This window comes from Callorhinus ursinus, unplaced genomic scaffold (assembly GCF_003265705.2).
Source record: "Callorhinus ursinus isolate GAN/ISIS: 27379988/994484 unplaced genomic scaffold, GSC_fseal_2.0 scaffold1, whole genome shotgun sequence".
Classification (NCBI taxonomy): Eukaryota; Metazoa; Chordata; class Mammalia; order Carnivora; family Otariidae; genus Callorhinus; species Callorhinus ursinus.
Window position 1 is genome coordinate 122,292,154 of NW_027397063.1, and position 20,103 is coordinate 122,312,256.

Sequence of the window (20,103 nt, forward strand, 5' to 3'; positions counted from 1 at the left end):
ATGTGGCCTTCAAAAAGATTTTGCTAATGTTTTTAATCCCCTTTACTAGAAATCTTTATATAGTATGTAGATTTGCATTAATTGAATAAAATAAAGTGTTAATAGGAAGGCATGTCTTTAAAAATCATGAATCATGCAACATACTTCGTGTGACCTGTTAGAGCAGTTTTGCCCAGGTTATTAGGACTAATAACAACAGGTGTATTACCGTTTGTATTAATAGCAATAAGCATAAAGCACCTGTGAACATTTTGTCCATAGAGACTATTTAAATGAAAATATGACTTTTTAATAGAAACTGTAATTTCTTTCTTCATTGAATTTTATTTTTGAACATTAGCAAATGGTTGTTGATTTCGTTTTACACAGTCCAGCATTTGATTGTGAAGCATGCTCACCTTCCAGCTGAAATTCGGTGTCCCTCTGCCTGGCTCCCCCTCAGTGATTGTGAATGTTGGTTTCCCTGCCACCAGGTGACTCTTGAGGATGTTTTTAAAGCTATTTAGTTTTATCAATGAATCCGACAGATGCCAGTTAAACTGTTATAAATGAAATAATCTAGCTCTTGGCTATGTTTTTACAGATTATTATGTTGAAGGAAAATAATGAATGTTTATAAAATAAACTTTTTTTTGGTAAATCTAAGAAAAATGAGAGTAATAACATAATGGAGAGTCCTCTGATGAATCTTATTACTTGTTTTTGTAATAAGATATTTAAAATAGAGTGTCTGGCGGGACGCCTGGGTGGCTCAGTTGGTTAAGCGTCTGCCTTCAGCTCAGGTCATGATCCCAGGGTCCTGGGATCGAGTCCCGAGTCAGGCTCTTTGCTCAGCACGGAGCCTGCTTCTCCCTCTGCCTGTCCCTCCCCCTCCTTGTGTTCTCTCTCTCTCTCTCTCTTTCTGTCTCTCTCTCTCTGGCAAATGAATAAATAAAAAATCTTTAAAATAGAGTGTCTGGAAAATGAAGGAAGAGTCCTGATCTACTGAAGAAATTCCACCTTCCCTTATCTCTCTCACAGTATTAAGCATGAATCTAGATTTTCTGTAATGGTTACCCCTACCCTTCCTTTTCTTCTTAAATAACAAAAGTCTCTTGAACTTCTACTAATTTTTGTTCAGGAAACTAACTTTTGAGTGACTTTAAACGAGAGTTTTCATTTATTCTGCAAATACTTACTGAATCGTCACCCTGAGTTGAGCCCTGTGCTTGATCTAGGGAGTTGATACAGATGTAGATTCTACCCTATACCTGACCTCAGGAGGCTTGTGGTCTTGTGTGGTGGAAGAGACACGTTCATGAGGATTGATGGTTACATTAATATGTGCTAAGTATGATAAGAAGACAAACATCTTATTGGTAGAGTTGAGGGGATAGGGAAAAGCAGGAAAATGTCAGGCAGGGATTAGTCTTGGAGCAGGGCCTGGAAGGGCGGGTAGGAGGTTGACGGACAGGGTTGAGAGTGTGGTGCGTGCCCAATAACCTAGGCAGGGTTTTGGGAGGCCGGCAAACGTCAGGTGCCTTTGAGAACCAGCAAATTGTCCAGTTTGTCTGGTAAACCACTAGCATAGGGATATAGGAGAGGTCAAGCTACGAAGGCCTTTTAGCATTTTTTTTTCTTTTTTTCCCAAGTTGAATGTTAGCCCTTGAAGGTTTTTGAGCTAGAGGGTAACTCAGTGAGGTCAGAATACGAGCAGTATTTACCTGTCGGCTGCTTTGAGAGAGACAAGAAGGGGGCTGAGGCAGCAGTTCAAGTGAGAAGAAGTTCTTGGCTTAGGATGCTGGAGGGTGAGCATGGGGAGGAAAAGACATGAGCTGAATTTGTGGGACTTGTTCACGTTAGGGACAGGATGCCTGGGGGAGAGTCAGGGGTTCTCGGTGCGTGTGTGTGTGTACCCTTACACCAGGTGAAAATGGATTTGACTCTCTTGAGTCCAAGATGAGTCCTGAAGGGAAATCCTGGTGATGGAAAGCATCTGATTCTGTGGGGCTCCCTGTGGGCAGGAGCAGTCTTCTGCATCTCTGCGTCTCCAGTGCCAGGCAGCACAGGCTGAAGAAACGTTTGTGGAAGGGATGAATATGGTAGATTTAGTTGGACACATAAGTGAGCTTACCATTGGGACGGGACTATCAAGTGATTAAGGGCACACCTAGGTTTGAATCCTGACTCAGCCATTCCTGAATGCTCTTGAGCAAGTTACTAAACCTTTCTGTTTCCTCATGTGCAGAATGGAGGTTAATAACAGCGTCTGTTGGGATATACTATGATTATTCATATGAACTGAATGAATTGGTGTACATGAGACCCTTAAGCCCGCACCCGGAATATGCCTGAGATAAAGGCTCCTCAGTCATTGGCTCTTGTCACTCACAGGAGAGCGTAGATGTGGGTCTGATTGGCAGAAAAGTAATTGATGAGTTGGGGTGGGGGTTAGTAGCTTTGGGAATGCCTGAGAGCCTTGGCCTAGAGGTGGGAGAGGGGGTGGGAGTGAGGCAGTTTAGAGAGAGCGCCCCGTTGAGGAAGTGCAAGGAGGAAAGGTAAAGGAGCAAGGACCAGGCTGGAGAGGCAGGAGGAGACCCGGAAAGTTCCACGTCAGCTATCCCAGGCAAGGAGAATGTTTCAAGGAGGGAAAGGGAGTAAAAAGTATGGCACGCAGGGGGCGCAGGGAGGGGGACAACTGAGCCTGGGCATTTGAGTTTGGTTGTTCGGGCAGGCATCCACCCACCTTAGAAGTTGTTGCTGGAGAGCAGAAGCCAGGTGCCTGTGTTTACCGAGAGTGTCAAGGACAGAGAGAAGATTCTGTCGGATAAGGAAGTATCAGTAGAGGCAGAGATTAAAGGCAAGTTTTCTAAAATAGCTTAAAGACAGTATGGCTTTTAAGTTTGTTCTAGCAAATAGCTAGGATGTGGTACAGAGACCACTGTACTTTACAGGTCTTTAGTGTTGTCCATGAGAATAGGCCCCCGGGGGTGTTCAGTGCTCAGTCTTTGAGGTCCTGCGTGGTAGCACTGGGGTGGTTTTGCGTAGCTAACAATATATGAATAAAGTGTAATATATAATGTAATAAATATTAATAAGCTAATTATAATGAATGCAATAAGATATATTATAACTGACAATGGGTATTTACTCTGAGTCAGCAGCCTTATAAGTGCTTTGCACGTATTTCATTTAATCCGCCCCCGCCCCCCCCACCCCGCAGCAGCTCTGAGATACAAGTGTTGTTGATCTTATTTTATAGCCAAGGGGGGACTAGGTAATATGCCCAGAGTCCCACAGCGGGTAAGTGTGTGCTGGGGCCACGATTACCTACCAGGCAGTGTGGTTACAGAGCCTGGGCTATTGGCAGCCACGCTATGCTGCTGCTTTTTATTTTGTTGCTGAGCTGTTTAGGACAGGCGAATGGCAGTAGGTAACATGTCTGACAAACAGGAGGTCTAAGGAGAGGAACCGTGACCCCGAAGGAAGGGGCCAGTGGGAGTGGGTGCAGCACTGGTTCAGAGAGGGAGGGCAAGACTAGAACCAGAGGCTCAGGAAGAGAGTCAGTGTGGAAACCAACCCACTTGCTCTCAGGGAGAGGAGAAAGAGGACTGGCAAAAATCCAGAGGAAGAGGCAAGGGATTTTATGGGAGCAAGAGAAGGGTAAGACATTTTCAGAGATGTTTTGAGTCAATAAGGGAGACCACCATCCATCTGGAGAACTTTGCAGTGGGTTTTTAAGAGTGGTCTCCCACTGGTAGTTTGATTAGACCTAGTCCTGTTCGAGAAAGGGGCTGAAGGAGCCAGCTTTAGGGTGTGAGGTTCATTGATCTTGACAGCTTTCCAAGGCACCCTTCGGTGGAGCCGTGAAGCTAACTCCATCCAAGGAGAATGATTGTGTTTTGGTCACCTGCTACTGCTTTCATTTGCTTCCAGAAGTGGAGTTGAATGGCAGTCAGAGGTTGAGGAAAGAGTCATATTGTCTTTTTTCCCCTGTTGTGAAAATGTCCCAGATTTCAGGAGGAAGAAAAACCCAAAGGTAGAAGAAACAAAAAACGAAGGAAGTAGAGGCATTTTGAATTTGAGGGATGCTGAGGTGTGGATGACACTGAGGACTGCCCAGCTCACACCTTAGGGTTTTCTAGAAACCAGATACGTTGTTTAGAATAGTGCTGCTTAAGCTATCTGTAGCGAAGGGCCGTTTTTAATGCTGTTCAAAGGTTGTGGACTGTTTATGTTTTGTCAAATATAATCAACACTGAGTTAGAAAAAATAAAGAAAACAAAAACGGAATACAAACCCAATTTGTTGTCTATAATTAGATTCAACAGACTGTGAAATTGCTAAAAAAAAGTTTCTAAGTGCTTACTTGTAATTTCTGAAATTTGCGAGTCATGGACTTCTTGCAGGCTCAGAACAAACACAGGCTCGTACCTAACAGTGGGTTTCAGTTTATGTGTGTCATATATACACCTGCCGGGCAGGTGGTTCACAGGGCTCCTGTTCCCCCAGGCTCTTTCCAGATTACCCAGCCTAGTGTGTGGAACATACTAGATGCTCAGCAAAGAAACACTTATCAAACCAGCCCCTCTAAGAGATGGTTTTTGCATGCAGAATGGAAACTCAATTAATCTGATAGCAAGTCTCTCAAAAATAAGATAATTAAATTTGTTCAGCAGGTAGTAGGCAGCATCTTAAAGCAGAGTGTGCTTTACCTTGTTTTGTAATTTTCAAAAATCACATCTTTGTAGCTTTCAAAAAACCTTAGTTACCAGAAAGCCACAGTTTGTTCGTGATGTGTAGACACACTAACCTCAGCCGCAGTTTATCTTTTGGCTCTAGATGGTGTCAGCTGCTAAGGTGTGTGGGGCTGCTGATGAGTCGCCATCAGTGAAGAGGCTCCGCCTGCGTGTTGCTGATAAAGACTTTTCTTTTAAAGCTGGCCAGTGGTAAGTGGCTTTTCTGATTGCTTGGTGTTGTGTGTTCAAGGTGCTATCAAAAAGAAGGACTACGATGGCTAGCTGTTTCTCCTGAGGAATAGGAATTCTAGACCATTCCCATTCAGGGGGAGCCTTCTTTTGGCATGGAGAATCCGATTCCTTTCCTCGCCTCAGAGCTCACCTTGGTTCTGAGCCCTTGACCTTCTCAGGCATATATGAAAATTGCTGCCTTGAGTTTTGTAGATTGAAACAAAGCTTAGTTCTGAGCCACGGACCTGATCATTATACTCTTCAGAAATGGTTGCTCTGATGGAGTGCACTGGAATAATCTAATCTGCTTGATTGATACATTTTAAAAAATTAGTCATTCTGTCAAATACAGAGTAAACACAGCAGTCTGGAAAGAAAACCCAGTTAGGTCGCAGAGCTGAGCACCCTCTCAACAATTCCTGCATCACTTGTCTGAGTTGATTTTAAATATTTTGCTGAATTTACTATCAGGATCCCCCAGTCAGGCCCAGCCTGCACCACACCCCTGATTCTGCCCGATTTGACACCGAGGACTAGTCAGAATACTGACAGGGTAACAGCCCAGCTGTCCCACTGTTCCTGCGAATGCCTTCACTGAGTTGCAATTCAAGTGGAATTGTAAATAAAGCAGCTCGTATTTCCTTAGGAAAGGTGTGTTTGGGTGTATGTTTCCTTTATTTAAATAAAGCATTCATTTCTAAGTGAATTTCTGGCATGTCAATCTTGTAGTATTTCTTAGGAGTCACTTGACTAATTTTGGCAGTCCATCTGGAAATGTGGTTTTGTTAGAAGGAGGATGTGTGATAATAGCGAGAGTTAGCAGTCTTGTGTTAATAGTTTGCCTTTGAATTTAGAACTAGAAAACAAGATGCTGATTGCAATAATTTGCGTTTGTGAAGCAATTTACTGCAATCTTTGCACATGTTCAGTGATACATATTAAATGCATTTGGGCTGTTTTAGGGGGGCGGGCAACATTTTTACCCTTCAAAAATAGTTTAGCAGTTACTACATTGAAAAGTGGAAACTTTAATTGTAATGATCTGTCTTTCCGTATTTCCCTTCTGTGGAAGTGTTTGGGTCCTGTGCGCAGCATTGTCTCTGGGCCTCCGACTCTGATTTGCGCCAAGACTCCTGATTAGAGAAAGCCCGTGCACTGGTTTATAATGCTGCTACCTTGGTGTGCCTGCAAGTATATTAGCACTTGCAAACTGTAGTTACCTGATCAGAAAAGTATATCGTGGTATTTTTAGTGATATATAAAGAAATAGGGTTCCCTTGTGATCCTCAAGGTAAAATTTTTCAGGGTAGGTGTTAACATATCCCATATCGATGAACGGATTTGTAATCTCACTGATGTCAGGACTGGTTTTTTTGTTTTTTTGTTTTTTAATTTGTTGGTTTAATTTTTTTTTAAGATTTTATTTATTTATTTGAGAGAGAGAGAATGAGAGAGAGAGAGCACGAGAGGGAAGAGGGTCAGAGGGAGAAGCAGACTCCCTGCCAAGCAGGGAGCCCGATGCGGGACTCGATCCAGGGACTCCAGGATCATGAGCTGAGCCGAAGGCAGTCGCTTAACCAACTGAGCCACCCAGGCACCCAGAACTGGTTTTAGAATGCACCTGACTCCTGCTGCAGAGGGCAGACATCAGGGTGGTCATCTCTGGCTATTTAGTATTGACCTTTCCCTGCCAGGTGTCCATCAGCACTCCTTCCTGGCATCAGAACCTTCCCTTTTAAAAGATTGCTCCCTTACCACTGACTTATTATAATGGCTCCGGGGGTTGTAAGTTCCTTTGGATATTTGACTTCTTGCTTAGAGAATGGCCATTTGCTTAGGTTGGTGATGTCTGCATCTTTGGTGCTGTTGCTGGGATGGCTTTTGTTCTGTGCTCTGTTAGATCATCAGCTTGGTAGTAAGCACCATGTGGCATTCTAGGGAAGAGGGCAAGGATTAGGGAGAGGGAGTGTATGGGTGTGGCTGCCATGTAGTCTGTATAGTTAGGATTATCAGAGTGGGGTGCTGCTAGAGATAAGAGAATTGTTCTTGGGCTCATCTTTGGGGTCAGAGATTGGGCCATGATCCCACATCTTTGAATTCCTGACCACTGGCCTCCTCTGACACCTGCCGAACTGAGAGGGAGGCTCTAGACCGGCCTCTAAATAAATGAATGAATGCTCTGGAGCTTTGAGCACAGAGCTCCAGGTAGACACCTTCCCTATAGACCAGAGATCAGCCTCTGGGGCTCTTCCTGTGCTATACAGAGGGCACTAGTTCCTGTACTGGAAACCAGTTCCGAGAGCTCAAGAAATCCAATCTAAAGAGAAAGGCCAAAAGAGGGTACTCCCTCAAAACCATTACTCCCAGGAGCAGAGCTGAACCTTTTAGGCTTCTCTCACCGGTAGATCCACTGCCTAGCACCTAGCTCCTTGGTGAGCCTCACTCTTGACCTTCTCAGAAGTTCTCCTTCCTGATGACAGAAGGATTGGAATTACCTCTTGGGGCTAGAGTGTGCCACCAACAGTCCTCCTGTAATGTGTGAGTGCCTGAAGTTGGCCGATTCAGTGTTCCTTGTGGCACTCACTGCTGTGGGCTGGGTCCATCCCCTGAGGGAGTCTCTCCCACAGTGTCACATGCCTAGTGCTCTGGAGACTTCATGACTCCCCTGGGGGCTTTTCTAGCTCTGTGATGTGGGAGTTTCTTTCTTTCTCTGAGCTTCAGTTTCCATGTCTTTAAAGAGGGAGGAGTAACATTCCTTTGTCTTGGGATATGTCAAGTGTTTAACACAATGCCTAATGTTTAACTTTATTAGTTTGCTTTTGCTTTTTGTTATAGCTAGTGTTTCACTCATTTAAGTCATCTGTGTTGGTGAGGCCCCAGGGACAGTTTCCAATACTTAGTTCCTTGGCGGGTTGCCCTGCTGTTGGTTGGAAGAGCAGCAGGCCCAGTAGGAGGGGATGAGTGCACATCTCCACTGTTTTGGCGCCCCTCCTGCCTAGTCAGTACTACTCATTTCACACTTGGGCTTGCCAGGACTGAGGGGAAGCAAGGCCAAAGCATTTTTGGAAAGAGCAAGGTGTGTCTTTGATTTCATATAAGGTAACGTAAGTTTTCATGTGTGAAAGTGACCAAGAGAAGGACTCCAAGAAGTAATAGAGGAGAGGTTTAAGATTAGAGAAAGAAGACTCTACCTCTTCCCTCTAGCAGGGCCGCTGCATTGTAGACAGTAGCTAACCTACATGGCTGTGTGCGGCAGCCCTGCCTCTCGAGTGACCACACATAGAAAGTGCTGCATTCCTTGGTGTCCTCGTTCAGACTGTGTCCTCCATGCTTGTCTCGTGAGTGCTGTGTGTCTTTTAAGACTCCTCCGTGAAGTCTCTGTTAATTCTTCCACGCCTGGTAGAATTGAGTGCTTCTTCCTCTGCTTTCCTCCCCTCTAAGCAGACTTAAAAAAATAAAATAGTGGTTTTTATTAGTATTTTCCTGATGAAATCAGAATCACATATGTTGGAGCTACGAAGAAATCTATGCTAAGTCCCAGTTCTTCCAGACAGGTCTCAAATGATGGGCATTTTCTCTCCTCTAAGCAGATTTTATCATAGTCCATGTAATTGTATTTATTTGTTACTTTTCCTCCCCATTAGGGTGAGTTTGTTGAGGGCAGGAATCCAGACATACTTGGCATCTTTACCTCCAGCACTGACCACAGGGCCTGTACATGGGAAGCAGGAGGTGTCTGTAGTGTTTGCACAAGGGATGAGGGAGGGGCTCTAAGCCCTCAAGCTGAGGACTAAAGAGTTTTAGGATCTCCCGGTAAAACATTGACATTCGGCCATGATTTGTGTGTCTGCTCTGTGCCGGGCACCAGGGCTGCATCTGTGGGCCGGACAAGGCTGCCTGGGGTGTCACAGCTGGATACGGATATGCGGCTTCCCTAGAGAATTAGGCTCTTCCTCGCCGTTCTTATAGTCACTCATATGAGAGTGCAGTGGGCGCCTCAGCTCTTGGCCTCAAGAGGGCATTTGTAAGTGTGTGTGTTTGTATGTTTAAAACTTAATTTTTTCTTGGACAGATGCTTTATTAAATATGTATCATGCATGTTTTCTTAAATCTATTCAGATGAAGTTTTTATGTCATTTGAATTCTGTAGCATTTAATGAAGGAGTCCTTTTTTTTTTTTAAAGGTTGCTTTCCAAAGTTACTTAGAGGCTTCCCTTTCCCTGAGAGAATGGTCTTTATCAACATCAAGCAGCAGAGGGCACTATAGTTCAGGAGATGAAGCTGCAAAAGTAGTTCATTGATTAACTTATTTTTTTAAACATGGAAGCTGTGGAGATACTATTATACTTCTTCTCTGAAAGCATACAGCAACTGTGTTAATAAATAATAACTATAGTCTTTTTATATTTATGTCTTATCTGAAATGAGAAGGAAATAAAAGTATTGATGGAAAAGAATCAAGTGAATATAGACAAAAATAGGCTGGGGACCTTTTCTGGAGCACTTCCAATCCAGACTCAGGTTTTTTAAGACTAGACTTAAAAATGTCCAGATGTTTAAGGCCAAAGATCAGAAGAGAACATCTTTTAAAGTCATAAATCAAATCAGTAGGGAACATAGTGTGCTTTTCATGTAAGCCTCCTGGCTTACATGAAAATAATGGGGTTAAATGATACTTTTGCTCTTTGATGGCTGAGAAACATCTAGATTGGATGTTTGTTTTCTACACATTGGTAGGAGAATTTTTTGTGGCCCCAGGTTCTAATAAATTTTTCTTTCCTTGGTACATAACTAGGTTTGTTGCATTTCCTAGAATCCCCACCAAAAAAGATTTTCTGTGGCATAGAAGTATTAAAGGCTTGAAAATTGCAAGAGTTCTAGACTATAGGAGTATGGTTAGAAGAAAAGGAAATATAAGAATTTTGGAACTTAGAAGGTCACATCAGCATTTTAATTTGTCAAATGCCAGTGAAAAAGTTTTTGTTGCCCATTTTGTTTTTTTTTTTACACTTTTAAAAAACTGTCTTACTGGAATATACTCTACATATTATAAAATTCACCCATTTATAGTTTACAATTCAGTGGTTTTTAGTATTTTTACAAAATTGTGCAGCCATCAACAGAACAAAATTTTACATTCTCATCATCCCAAAAAGAAACCTTATACTGATTATCATTCATTCCCCATCCTCACCTGCTTCGACAACCACTGTTCTACTTTCTGTCTTTATGGATTGGTCTGTTCTGGACATTTCATATCAATGGAATTATACAATAGGTGGTCCTTTTTGTGACTGACCTCTTTCTATTTTTTTTTATTATTATGTTTTGTTAATCACCATACATTACATCATTAGTTTTTGATGTAGTGTTCCATGAGTCATTGTTTGCATATAATACCGCATGCAGAACATACCCTCTTTAATACCCATCACCAGGCTAACCCATCCTCCCCACCCCCCAGAACCCTCAGTTTGTTTTTCAGAGTCCATCGTCTCTTATGGTTCGTCTCCCCCTCCAATTTCCCCCCCTTCATTCTTTCCCTCCTGCTATCTTTTTTTTTTTTTAACATATAATGTATTATTTATTCCAGAGGTACAGATCTGTGATTCGATCTGTCTTACACAATTCACAGTGCTCACCATAGCACATACCCTCCCCAATGTCTACCACCCAGCCACCCCATCCCTCCCACCCCACCCCCACTCCAGCAACCCTCAGTTTATTTCCTGAGACTAAGAATTCCTCCTATCAGTGAGGTCATATGATACATGTCTTTCTCTGATTGACTTATTTCACTCAGCATAACACCTTCCAGTTCTGTCCACGTCGTTGCAAACGGCAAGATTTCATTCCTTTTGATGGCTGCATAATATTCCATGGTATATATATACCACATCTTCTTTATCCATTCATCTGTCGATGGACATCTTGGCTCTTTCCACAGTTTGGCTATTGTGGACATTGCTGCTATAAACATTGGGGTGCACGTACCCCTTCAGATCCCTACATTTGTATCTTTGGGGTAAATACCCAGTAGTGCAATTGCTGGATCGTATGGTAGCTCTATTTTCCACTTTTTGAGGAACCTCCATACTGTTTTCCAGAGTGGCTGCACCAGCTTGCATTCCCACCAACAGTGTAGGAGGGTTCCCCTTTCTCCGCATCCCTGCCAACATCTGTCGTTTCCTGACTTGTTCATTTTAGCCATTCTGACTGGTGTGAGGTGATATCTCATTGAGGTTTTGATTTGGATTTCCCTGATGCCGAGCGATGTTGAGCACTTTTTCATGTGTCTGTTGGCCTTTGGGATGTCTTCTTTGGAAAAATGTCTGTTCATATCTTTTGCCCATTTCTTGATTGGATCATTTGTTCTTTGGGTGTTGAATTTAATAAGTTCTTTATAGATTTTGGATACTAGCCCTTTATCTGATATGTCATTTGCAAATATCTTCTCCCATTCTTTCGGTTGTCTTTTGGTTTTGTTGACCATTTCTTTTGCTGTGCAAAAGCTTTTTATCTTGATGAAGTCCCAATAGTTCATTTTTGCCCTTGCTTCCCTTGCCTTTAGTGATGTTTCTAGGAAGAAGTTGCTGCGGCTGAGGTCGAAGAGGTTCCTGCCTGTGTTCTCCTTCAGGATTTTGATGGACTCCTGTCTCACATTTAGGTCTTTCAACCATTTGGCGTCTGTTTTTGTGTGTGGTGTAAGGAAATGGTCCAGTTTCATTCCTCTGCATGTGGCTGTCCAATTTTCCCAACACTGTTTGTTGAAGAGACTGTCTTTTGTTCCACTGGACATTCTTTCCTGCTTTGTCGAAGATTAGTTGACCGTAGAGTTGAGGGTCCATTTCTGGGCTCTCTGTTCTGTTCCATTGATCTATGTGTCTGTTTTTGTGCCAGTACCGTACTGTCTTGATGATGACAGCTTTGTAATAGAGCTTGAAGTCCAGAATTGTGATGCCACCAGCTTTGCTTTTCTTTTTCAACATTCCTCTGGCTATTTGGGTGACTGATCTCTTTCCAGTAACATAATTTTAATGTTCATCTATGTTGTGGCATGTATCAGTACTTCATTCCATTGTGGATATACCATATTTTGTTTATACATTCATGAATTGATGAAAATTTAGATTGTTTTCACTTTTAAGCTATTAATAATGCTGCTATGAATATTCATGTACGTGTTTTTGAATGGACATATATTTTCATTTCTCTTGGGTATATATTTAAGAGTGGAGTTGATGGTCATATGGTAACTCTGTTTAACATTTTGAAACACTGCAAACTATTTTCCAAAGTGGCTGCGCCATTTTATATTCCCACCAGCAGTGTAGAAGGGTTCTGGTTTCTCAGGATCCTTACTAGTACTACTGTTGGTTTAATTAGCCATCAGTCCTAGTTGAGTATGAAGTGATAGCTCTTGTGATTTGATTTGCATTCTCCTGGTAACTAATGATGTTGAGCAACTTTTTACATGCTTATTTGCCATTTACATATCTTTTTTGGAGAAATGTTTATACAAATCCTTTGCCCATATTTTGAGTTGTCTTAATTATTGAATTGTAAAAGTTCTTTATATTTTCTATATACAGATTCCTTATCAGATATATGATTTGAAAGTATTCTCTCCCATTCTGTAGGTTACCTTTTAATGATGGTATCATTTGTAGTACAATGTATTAAATTTTGTTGCAGGCTAGTTTCTCCAGTTTTTCTTTGACTTTTGTGTTTGGTATCCTATCTAAGTAACCATTGCCATGAAGAGTTACTCCTGTGTGAGTCTTCTAAGAGTTTATAATTTTAGCTCTTACCTTTAAGTCTGTGACCCATTTTGAGTGAATTTTTGTATATGGTGTGAGGTAGGGGTCCAACTTCATTCTTTTTACATGTGGATATCCAGTTGTTCCGGCATGGTTCATTGAAAAGAGTGTTCTTTTGCCATTGAATTGTGTTGGTACCCTTGTCAAAAATCAACTGACTACATATTTAAGAGTTTACTTCTGGATTTGCAGTTCTTTATCATTGATTTATGTGCCTGTCCTAATGCCAGTACTACAGTGTCTTCATTACTGTAGCTTTATAGTAAGTTTTGAAATCAGAATGTGTGAGTCCTCCAAATTTGTTGGTCTTTTTCCAGATTGTTTTGATGATTCTGGGTTCCTTGAATTTCCATATTAATTTTATGATCAACTTGTCAGTTTCTGCAAAGAAACCATCTGGAGTTTTGATAGGCATTGCATTGAATCTATAGATCAATTTGGAGAGTATTGCCATCTTAATATTATTAAGTTTTTCAGTCTGTGAACATTAGATGTTTTTTTATTTATTTAGATCTTCTTTGATTTTTCTCCATAATGTTTTGTAGCTTCCAGTATGCAAGTCTTATATACTTCTTTTGTTAAATTTATTCTCAGTTGTTTTAATATTTTTTATGTTATTGTAAATAAAATTATTTTTCTCAATTTCACATTTAGATTGTTAACTGCTAGTGTATAGAAATACAATCGATTTTTATCAATCTTGTATTCTGCAGCATCATTTGAACTTGCTTATTAGTTCTAACATCCTTATAGTAGATTCCTTAGGATTTTCTATATACAACATCATGTCATCTGCAATTTCTTCCTCTCTAATCTTGATACCTTTTATTTCATTTTCTTGCTTAATTGCCTTGGCTAGAACCTCTAGTACAATGTTAAAAAGAGGTGGTAGGAACGGACATCCTTGTCTTGTTTCTGTCTTTAGGGGAGAAAGTAGCTTTTCACCATTAAATGTTGGATATTTTGTAGATGTCCTTTATTAGATTGAGGAAGTTCCCAGTTATTCATAGTTAGTTGAGTATTTTTATTATGTAAGGGTCTTAAATATTGCCAAATGCCTTTTCTGCATCTATTGAGATGATACCTGGGTTTTGTCCATTATTCTACTAAGTGGTGTTTTTCACTGATTGATTTTCAGATGTTAAACCAACCTAATATTCCTGGGATTTTTGCATCTATATTCACAAGGGATATTGAACTTAGTTTCTTTTCTTGTTATATCTTTGGTTTTGGTAGCAGGGTAATACTGGCCTTATAAATGAGTTGGTAAAGGTTCTTTTCTGGTTTTTGGGAAAGAGTTTGTAAAAGATTAGCGTTCTTTATATCCTTGGTAGAATTCACCAGTGATGCCTATCCTTTTTTGCCTGGAAGTTTGAAATTACTAAAACTATTTACTTGTTAGGGATCTGTTCAGATTTTCTGTTTCTTCTTGAGCCCAATTTGGTAATTTCTGTCTTTCTAGGAACGTATCCATTTCATTTAAGTTATCTAAATTTTTGTCATACAGTCGCTCATGGAATTCCAGTAATAATCTTTTCTATTTTTGTAAGGTTGGTGATGATGTCCCCTCTTCCATTCTTGATTTTACTAATTTTATCTTTTCTCTTTTTTCTTTTTTTTTTTTCTTAACTAGCTTAAAGTTTATCAGTTTTACTTATCTTGTTGCCCACTTTTAAAATTGCTTCAACAAAAAGTTTATTTGCCTTTCTTTTTAGGATTGATTTCTTTATTCCAGGAGTCTCTGTGGTTGGTGGGTTCTCAATATGCTCCAGCCCCAGACTACTAGAACAAGAGAGAATGATAGAATTGGCAGTGAAATATGCGAACCACCCTCCTGCTCTCTGGATTCACAATCAGGTGAGCAAACCTATTTAAACTTGGAGATCTGGGCATCTCTGCCTACGCACAAAATTTGTGTTCAGCTCACTTAATGCACCTAAGAAACCTAGGCTTGAGTGGGAAGGGTACATGCTCACAAAGAGCTCCCCCACATCCAGAATTCAGACTCCAGAATGGTCAAAGAAGCAGAATCTTTTTGATGCGTTAAGGAAGACTCAAAGATATTTTGGGATCTGAAAATACCTTCTCGGTTACCAGTGTTCAGTTGAACACTAGTATTGAAACATTTTACTTTATATGTAAGTTTTTTTAAATTAGCTCTCTGTCTGTGTGTCTTATAAATGGTAAACCTCTAAATCAGATTATTTTGTCCTAACTATCCTAAATAAGAGGAATTAAACTATTATTCTGTCATTTGGAAAGGAAGTGATTTCTTTTTTTTTTTTTTAAAGATTTTATTTATTTATTTGACAGAGAGAGAGAGCACAAGTAGGTAGACAGGCAGGCAGAGGGAGAGGGAGAAGCAGGCTCCCTGCTGAGCGTGGAGCCTGATGCAGGGCTCCATCCTGGGACCCTGGGATCATGACCTGAGCCTAAGGCAGACGCTTAACCGACTGAGCCACCCGGGCGCCCCAAGGAGGTGATTTCTGATTCTATCCCACTTGTGCCTAGAGCTGAGCACTGCTAAATCCATGGTGCCATTGCCTCTGGAGAGCTCTTCACACAGGATCCTGAGAGGGAATCCACATTTGTGGCTAATAACTCATGTTTCACTAAGGGACTCAACACAATGCTACATAAGCTGACTGTTCATTATCTCTGAGAACTCTGATAACAAAGAATGAGCTCTGCACAAATCAGTTGTTTGTCTTCTTAGTTTTTGACCATCCCTTTTATTTCTAGAGTGCCTTCTATATTTACCAACAACTTTTATCCCATCCCAGACATTTTCTTATCTCCTTTGCCAGAAAGGAATGTACCAGTACAAATATTGTAGCTATAAACTGATTTTAAAATTTATATGGAAGGGGAAAGGGACTCGAATACCTAAAACAGTTTTGAAGAAGAATAAAGTGGCAAGTATCACATTGCTCAAATTTAAGATTAAAATACAGCTATTGTAGTCAAATTAGTGTAGTATTGGTGAAGGGGTGGACACATAAATTGATGGCACAGAATAAAGAATTCAGAATTGGATCCAACACACATATGGCCATTTGATTTTTGACGACAGTGCTAAAGAAATTCAGTGGCAAAAGGATAACCTTTCCAACATATATACAGTGCTGGGACAGTTGTTTATCCATATGCAAAGAAACAACTTTGTCCTAAGTGCCCTACTTTATGTTGAAAATTCCCACAAAATAGGTTACAGATGTAAGTAGAAGACACAAAACCATAACAATTTTAGAAGAAAACATAAGAAATATTCTGAACTTGAGGGTAGGTGTGTTAGAACATGACACCAAAAGCCAGATCCGTAAAAGAGGAGATGGATATATAGGACTTAATCAAAATTAAAAACGTTTTTCTGCAAAAGACACTGCTACAGACTCAATGAAAGGTATTTGCACGTTAGATATCCAACAAAGGATATGTAATATCCAGAATACATAAAGAACTCGCAAAAGTCCGCAGAAAGAAAACAAGCATAATTTAAAAATGGGCAAAAGCCTGAATAGACACTTCACTAAAAAGGATATAAGGACAGCTAGTAAACAGTGACAAGATGTTGACCATCATTAGGGAAATGCAGATTAAAACTGGATATAGGGGGATATCTCTAACACCTATTAGAATGACTGAAGTTAAAAATTCTGACAAAACCATGTGCTGGTAAGGATGTGGAGTTACCAGAAGTCTCTTATATAGCTTATATTGCTAGCAGGAGTGCTAGATACTGCTGCCAATCTGGAAAACATTTTGGTAGTTTTGTATGAAATTAAATTATCATTTATCATAAGTCCTAGTAATACTGCTCCTGGATCTTTATTCTAGAGAAACAGAAAGCTCTTGTTCATATAAAAACCTGTACGTGAACATTTACAGTGGTTCTATTCATAATTATCAAAAACTGGAAACAACCCAAATGTCCCTCAAGAGGTGAGCAGATAAACAAATTGTGATTCATTCATACAATATATTGTTATTCGGCAGTAAAAATGGATGAACCATTGATGCACTCCACTTGGGTGAGTCTCAAAAGGCCAGCCACATACTGAGTGAAAAAAGCCAGTCTCAAAGGTTACGTACTCTATAATCCCATTTTTGTCGCACTCTGGAAGACAGAAATACAATGATGGAAAACAGATGAGTGGTTAATAGGGGTTAGGGGTAGGGAAAGGTGTGAGCATAGAGGGAAAGCAGAGGGAGGTTTTGGTGGTGATGGAACTGTTCTGTATCTTGGTTTTGGTGGTAGTAAGACAGATCTGTGTGTGTGTGTGTGTGTGTGTGTGTGTGTGTGTGTGTGTGTGTGTTAAAATCCACAGAACTATACTCCCTTCTCCGCTCCCCCCAAAAAGTTTTACTGTAAGATAATTAAAAAAATAAAAGGTTTTTAAATCTATAGGGGCATAAGAAAATGTCTCTTCTAATTATGGTTTCCATGTCAAGTTGTATCTGTTCAGAATAAGGCAGCTGCTTGCCTTAGCATTTCCATTCTCAATGTATCCTGTCACATTTTTACCCTCCGACCTTCTGAGTCATTCCTTCCATGTGTCCTCAGCTGCCTCATTCCTTTTTAGATTCTCTTTGGATTTCCCACCCATTACTGTATGTAGGCTGTATCCTGAATCTCTAAAAAATGCCATGGGGGTGGGGCGGCAAGGTTTCCATGTGCCCCTTGCCCAGGGTTACAGTGAGCTTGGCCATCTCGGCTCCTAGTGCCATGAGCTCCCTCCGGTTATCTGCCTCCCACGTGACCTGACCTGGTCCTGCTCCATAGCTCCCTGCTTGGTTTCATGCCTCATTGGCATTTCAATGAAGGAACTTATTCTTAGAGGCTGTAGAAAATCTCCAAGTGGCATTGCTTGAATGCACATTTTAATTGTAGTGCCGGCCCCACTCCACCCGGTGGGAGTTGCAAACAGCCTTTATGAAGTCAGATTTGTCTTGGAACCATTCTCAGGTGGCTGTTTTCCTCCTGAGGGTTTGTCTTATTAAGCTATTAGAGTGGACAATGGAGGCACGTGAGTGTCTGGGTGGCAGCAGGCTGCTCTGTTGCGACATGGGATAAAGTGCCATAAATGTCTTCCTTTATTTTATCTGCTTTGGCTCAGGCTCCTGGCAGGGTAAAGGGTTCTAGACAGCTATTGTGTGCTGGACTCCAGCTGCTGTGGAAAAGTTGTTTATTTCACAAGTAGAAAATCTGTACCTAAAACATGGCCGTGTAATCGAAGGTAATGTCCTTTTACTCACTTCCGTATTATAGGGTACAGTACTTGGAGTGTTGTGTTCATGCTACCTTGGCAGCTTTTATTGATCAATAAAAGACAAAGATGGCTTTTCCATTCTTTCCAGATGCTAGCAAATGAGAAGATAGATCTATTTAAGATTATTTTGTCACTAAGGAGATGGCAGGCACATTTTTTTTCTTTCTTTTTTTGCCAACTTTAGGGTTTTGAAAATACTCAGGTCTCAAAAACAGTACCCTAAAGGCTTTGTTGTTATTATTGATCCTGCTAAAGATGACCATTGGAGAAAATTATTTCTCTCTCATTTCTTAGTCTCTTTTACTCTTTGATTCTTAGTGATAAAGAGAGAGGTGTACAGGCAAGCAAGATGGGGAGGGAAGGTACAGAGAGATTCAGTCTTTTGGCATCATTAGGCAGAACTTCTCATACCATAGCTTCTGTTTCTAAGACTTGAAAAGGAAGGGCATTTTAAAGCACTTTGGTGGCCACTGTAGTAAGTCCTAGATTGTAGTTAGTCCTAACAGAATGCTCCCTTGCTGCTCATTTCTTTTGTCGAAAATAAAAACCTACTTACCATCCTTCGTGTAAAAATGGCCTATGTATTTAAAATTGTTTAGTTTAGATGTTTTTCTTTTCCCTCAGAGAAGGGATTTCCCTTCATTTGATAGTTTACCAGAAAGGACCTCTTTTGTGAATGAAAATAATTATCGTTTTTTCTTAAATTTCTCTCAGACTAACTCTTCTTTAAGATTTAACTTCTTCTTTAAGTTGTAAAGCCCCAAATTCAATTCATGTCAAAAAGTACTTAACTGGGGGCGCCTGGGTGGCTCAGTCGTTAAGTGTCTGCTTTCGGCTCAGGTCATGATCCCGGGGTCCTGGGATCGAGCCCCGCATTGGGCTCCCTGCTCAGCAGGGAGCCTGCTTCTCCCTCTCCCTCTGCTGCTCTCCCTGCTTGTGCTCTCTCTCCCAAATAAATAAAATCTTAAAAAAAAATAAGTACTTAACTGTCTACCTGCCATGCAGGGCGCCAAGGAGTGAATGTTGAGGGTTTGGTCTTTAAAAAGCACATGATAACTTACTGCTTCTTAGGAGGGAGTTCATTTCGTTGATTTACATCAGGAACATGTAATGTTCCTCCATTTATATGAAGAGCTAACTTTTGCTCTTCATATAAATTTTAGTTCTGGGTTGTTTTTTAGTGGCAGGGAAGGAGGGAGCCGGCACCCCAGCACTTTTTCTTCCCTGGCAGCTTCAGTGACTAAAACCCCCTCCTATAAAAGAGCTAGATGGCAGCATCCCAGCAGGGAGTTCTTCCCCGCCGGGTGTCACGTGATGGCCACCACAGCCCTGTGAGGTGAGCAGGACAGGTGTTGGTACCCATTTAACAGATGCGGCAGCAGAGGCTCAGAGAAATGAAGGAACTTGATGGATTTCATAGGCTGTGATTAAAATTCAGTCTTCTGACTCCTACATCAGTGCATTTTCTCCAAACTAGAGGTCTCAACCCTATCAGATCTGCTGCCTTCTTTCTAGAACTGTCCTGAAATGAAATTCAAAGTTAATGTAATCAACACATGAAAGATTTTTTTTTTTTTTTTGGTGACATAATTCTCTAAATGTAATGCCAAGGAGAAATTTACAAAAAAGGAGTGGGGGATTCCTAGTTACAGACTGTGTATTTCACTAGATCAGTGGTTGGGCAGATCTTAACCAGAAGAGAGAATGAAGTAGTCAGACGGCTGTTCCTCAGCGTAGAATCAGCGTGAGTACACTGTCTACAGGTGCAGACGGTGCTGGCTGTTGTCTGGTGATGGAGGAACCACACATGCATGTTACCAGCTGGGATGTGGCTGGCCAGAACGGTGAGCGTGCTTGGTAACGTTCTGGACACAATAGAATACAGTCTACACGATGGGTACATTCTGGAACATTCGGACGCCACTAGATCCATACACAGTGCTTTGGTTTTTTGTAAGTGAGTTAGGATCTAGTCGCAGATCATTACAAACCAGTTTTCATCTCCATGTATGTCCCATGGGCCATTCAGAAGTTTCTGCAGGGCAATCCTGTGCTGCTAAACTG

General features: G+C 41.0%; 1 protein-coding gene across 4 annotated transcripts in view; it reads left to right on the forward strand.

The window, feature by feature from the left end:
* OXNAD1 (oxidoreductase NAD binding domain containing 1) overlaps positions 1 to 20,103 on the forward strand; it is a 40,658-nt gene that overhangs the window by 17,003 nt on the left and 3,552 nt on the right. For 3 of the 4 annotated variants that reach the window (XM_025882620.2, XM_025882621.2, XM_025882628.2), the window contains 2 exons: positions 4,822 to 4,928; positions 14,485 to 14,626. In XM_025882620.2, coding sequence (XP_025738405.1) covers positions 4,822 to 4,928; positions 14,485 to 14,626 — 249 coding nt within the window. Of the gene's footprint in view, positions 1 to 369; positions 474 to 4,821; positions 4,929 to 14,484; positions 14,627 to 20,103 lie in introns of those variants that run through there. The other variant, XM_073900503.1, reaches the window with a different exon arrangement.